The following is a 5,059-nucleotide window of genomic DNA, read 5'->3' on the forward strand; positions in this document are numbered from 1 at the left end:
TGGATGTATGCGAAAAATAACTCGTTGGTTATTGGTAAAAGAAAATATTAAATTTTCATCAGAAATTTTAGGTATACCAAACTTCAATGAGAGAAATAGGACATTTTTTGGCTTACAAAATATGAAAAATAAGATTACTTTAGTAAACAAAAAAAAACACACACACAAAATAATAAGATGCATCCTTTTGTAAAGTTGTAAACCAGAATTATTGGCGGAATGGAACCAAAACAATTCCGACTGTACGATTCTTTTTTTAATGGCCACGACCCAAGAAACATAGCATGAAAATTTAATAGATATAGAGGTAAATAAATAGAATGCAATTAATTCGATTGGGAGTAAATGCTAATTAGTTGTCTTTGTCTCTCTCTTCAACTCTCAAAAGATAAACAAATTTTTCTATTTGGAGCGACTTTGTGGTTCAAACAAGAATCCTCATGACAAAACCGCAGTTGCTTTCTCAGTCAACTTTTCAAATCTGTAGGTTTTGCAGTAGAAATATTAAATTCAATCTCTGTTGTATTCTCTATCAAAACCCTAAAGAGGCAGACCTTTTAAAAGCCTATTGCATTGGAATTTAAAGTTTTTGTTATTTATTTATTAAAAATAGTAATCATAGGGTACTCATTATCTAATTATCTCACATCCAGTCTCTCTTTCTCTCTCTGCTGGTTTTCACCTTTTTAACCACTAATCAAAATATACGTTATTATAATAAGTCTTCCAACTCTTTTACTCTTTGTTGTTTCTCTTAGATAATTATTGTTGAGGTAATATATATTATTATTAGTTGTTTCTTCAAAGTGAACTTCATATCACTTTTGTGTCTAGCAGAAATACTCTCACAATTCCAACTATATAGAAATATAACCACTCTTTCTTTTACGTTCTTCTTTTAGATGCTTTCTTGGTGTTTGATGAGAGTTGAAAATTCGACTCCCTACTAATTGAGTTGAAAAAAAAATTCCGAAAAGCTAATCTTTGGTATGAAGAATTCCTCAATAACAAATTGTATATGAACAACCATTTATAGACTTCATTACACAAACTCTGATCAAGAACACTGAAGCTTTAGTATGTTACTCCACTTATAACGAAGAAAAAAAAACATTATTATTACGTCCAAAGAAAACTTTACAAAACTTGTAAACTTTTTTAACAACTAATATAATAAACGCTTAATAAATAAAAAAGAATAGAATTTTGTTTAATGACATAGTGACAGGGATTGAGAAATACCCAATTTTTCCCTTTTTCTTATTTTTCTCCCTCAATAAGTAAGTGTTGTTTTTTTTGCAGCCCTCTCTCTCTCTCTCTCTCTCTCTCTCTCTCTCTCTCTCTCTCTCTCCGCACATTCTTGATCTCCACTATTTAAGTATAGTAGTTCTATAAAGAAAGTAGTGAGATGATAATGTTAGAGTCAAGAAACAGTATCATGAGAGCTTCAACCTCAGTTCCAGATCTGTCCCTTCAGATCAGCCTTCTTCCTAACTCTCACGCCGGGAAACCTCTTCACGGCGGTGACCGGAGCTCCACAAGCAGTGACTCCGGAAGCAGCCTCAGTGAGTTGAGCCATGAGAACAACTTCTTCAACAAACCTCTCTTGAGCTTAGGCTTTGATCACCATCATCACCAACATCATCATCAAAGGCACTCAAACATGTTCCAACCCCAAATCTACGGCAGAGATTTCAAGAGAAGCTCATCATCAATGGTTGGTCTTAAACGAAGCATTCGAGCTCCAAGAATGAGATGGACTTCCACTCTTCATGCTCACTTTGTCCATGCTGTTCAACTTCTTGGCGGCCATGAAAGTATTATTTTTTTTACATTTTCCTTGTTTAAACAAAAAAAAAAATAAAGAGAGACATAACTAATCAAGTTTATGCTTTTGTCTTAGACTGTTACTTTAGTAAAACGTTTTGAAACCAAAGTATTAAGATTTGTTTCGTATTTTTTTTTTTTTGGTCTTAGGAGCAACGCCTAAATCAGTGTTGGAGCTGATGAATGTGAAGGATCTAACCCTAGCTCATGTCAAGAGTCACTTGCAGGTCCGTTTCTTTTTTTCTTTCTTATGTTTTGTATTAATAATATTAATCTTAATGGAATCTCATACGAATGCAATATAAGTATATGTAAATATTTATGAAAATGTATATAGTTGGGCCACTAGCTAACATATGATTGCACAGTTGAAATAAACTTAACCAACCATTTCTTTTATTCTTGTCTTCCTTTTATTTTTATTTTTATTTTTCACGAATGTGTGTTTGTTGATGCAGATGTATAGAACAGTGAAATGCACTGATAAAGGATCATCAGGTATTGCATTCAAACTAGTTTCACTGATTTTTGTATTCCCAATAGATATAAATGTTAATAGAATTTCTTTATTTATTTTTTTATAAAAATTGTCTTTTTATTGTTCGTCAAAAAAAAAAAATTGTCTTTTTATTCTTGGGAATAAACAGGAGAAGAAAAGGTAGAGAAAGAGGCAGAGCAGAGGATAGAGGACAATAATAATAATGAAGAAGCTGATGAAGGAACTGACACAAATTCGCCAAACTCATCATCTGTGCAAAAGACCCAAAGGTTACCTATATTATTTCTTTTATTTTTTTCTAAAAAACTTTGCATTTAACCTCTTTTTGCCTTAGTTCTGCGTGAATGTTGATGAATATGACCCTCTCCTAGGGCTTTATGTAGAGTTACTTCGCCTTCTCCTGATCTTTAAATCCGTTAAGGTCTTAATATTGATTTTCTTAGGCAAACTGCATATACATTTATTGACGATTGTAAAGAATTTAATTTGAGATCAAAAGAAAAACATTTTGAATATGTTTGATATTAGTGATATAACAAGAAGAGATAACTAATAGGGTCCAGCAATATAATACGAGTTATATAAATAGATTTCTCAAATGTAATTTTTTATTTTAAAATTAAAATTTGGACAGGGCTTCTTGGTCATCCACAAAGGGAGTATCTATGAGCATATCTAAGCATGCAGAGCCTCACTTGGGAACAACTCATCACACTAAGGTACATTCCTTCTTCCTCATCTCGTGTATTGATTGTGTAGTCACTAGAACCGGGAACCACAATGGTAAAAATGGTACACTTTCACACACACACACATATATATATATATATAACCTTATGTTATGTTCCTAAAAAGTGTAATCTTTTAAAAATAGGAAAAGAAGGAGAAAGAGGCGACAAACGTTTATCTCAATTTGGAATTCACATTGGGGCGGCCGAGTTAGGGGATGGACTATGCGGAGCCCTCCAACGATCTAACCTTTCTCAAGTGCTAACTGTTTAACGTGAAGAACGACAACAAAGAAGTCAGCTTAGATTGCCAGTTTTAACATAATTTAACATGTTAGATCATATGGACTTTGGAAGAATCATTATCGTCACATATGATCCTCTTCCGATTATAATGTTCTATGATTTTTTTGGGATGTATAAACAAGAGAATCAGATTAAGTAGTAGCTATGATATTGTTGTACTAGATGAGAAGGGAGTACAAGTTCAAGTCAAGTAGAGATAATTTTGTTGTTGCAATCTTCAAAAAAAGACATCTCAATCTTCAATTATCACACTTTAATACAAACTGGAAAAGATTCTCTGGTAACTAAAAAGTTTATACTGCCTCTTTCCTCTTTTGGTATGCTCCACTGCTCCCACTTTGGTATACATGGAGAGATTTTTTGTAACATAGTCAATTGTGTTTTTACTTTTTTTTTCTAAAAACATAAAATCTATAGTTTTAAGTAAATCATTTGGTGAGATTGAATAATGGGTCAATAAAAATATATTGCAAGATGAGTGGTAGAAGTTGGTATCATGCTCATTGAAATGCTTATTTCTTTTTTAAAATATAGAAAAATAAGGTATGATCTTTGGTATTGATCAATAGCTTTGTTACGTAAGGCCAACAGCGACCTTGACTTCTTCCTTCAGAACTTCGGGTTTCGTTCCCCATGGACGCTTGTGCTCATCAAATATTTTGGAGTAATCATAATGTTTAAAATAATTAAAAGGTGAAATTAAATATAAGTGGACAGCATAAAATCATTTTGTTTTATAACATCTTGAAATTTGAGTTTTGAATTCTCTAGTTTTCATTATAAAAAAAACTGTCTTACTTTTCGATGATCAACGGAAATCTAAAAGTTATATTTCTAGGCGACAACAAACAAAAAGTGGATTTCACTATAGCAAACATAAATAACCCTATATAAACATAAATATTAGACATGTGAAACTTAAAGAATCAAAAGCACAAAACTTTAAAGCTTCGAGAAAGAATTTAGAAAATTTTCTCAAAACTAAACACAAGTTCTGTTTTTCATTATGATCATACATCTTTTCTATCTTATTATATAAACCTTCCTTCTTATCTTATTATATAAACCTTGATGACAAAATTACTTATTAACAAGATCGTGACACGTGTCAATTATATCATTCAAATGTTGACACATGTCAATTCATTATTAAAATTAAAAAAAATAAAAATGTAAAAATTCTAAACCTAATCTAAAAAGATTTTATATAAACGTAAATAGATAAAATATAAAAGTAAAAATAGATAAAATAAAACATAATTTTAGTTAAAATCTAATTATAAGATAAATTTATTTATATATATATATATATATACCATAAAATTCAAATTTATAATATTTTTACTTACTTTAATTTTTAGTTGCTATATTACAAGAAAAATATTACTTTTTATATAAGATAAAAAATGATTGTGAAAATTATATAATTAGTTACTGTTGCAAAAAAACGTAAATACTCACCTTTACACAAAGAAAAAGATTCTTGAAGTAAAAAAAAAAATAGATCGTCTCATTTTTTTTTCACCAATCAAATAATTTATTCAAAAGACTGCTATTATAATATATATGATAGGAGTATGTAAGATTAACGTATGTGCTTTTATAACTATACAAATGTAAAAGTAAAGAGACATATAACAAGTTATTTAATGTGTTTATCAAGACAATTAGTTAGTAGTAGTTAAGACTAAAGAGTATA

General features: G+C 30.2%; 1 protein-coding gene across 1 annotated transcript; it reads left to right on the plus strand.

The window, feature by feature from the left end:
• The first annotated feature begins 1,286 nt into the window (after positions 1-1,286).
• Positions 1,287-3,651, plus strand: LOC104760705 (putative transcription factor KAN4). The gene is made up of 6 exons (XM_010483670.3): positions 1,287-1,817; positions 1,978-2,054; positions 2,286-2,325; positions 2,475-2,595; positions 2,961-3,045; positions 3,201-3,651. Exons 1-6 carry the CDS (start codon positions 1,409-1,411, stop codon positions 3,267-3,269), a joined length of 801 nt encoding a protein of 266 aa, XP_010481972.1. The 5' UTR covers positions 1,287-1,408; the 3' UTR covers positions 3,270-3,651.
• Positions 3,652-5,059: the final 1,408 nt, after the last annotated feature.

This window comes from Camelina sativa, chromosome 18 (assembly GCF_030686135.1).
Source record: "Camelina sativa cultivar CO46 ecotype springtype chromosome 18, ASM3068613v1".
Lineage (NCBI taxonomy): Eukaryota > Viridiplantae > Streptophyta > Magnoliopsida > Brassicales > Brassicaceae > Camelina > Camelina sativa.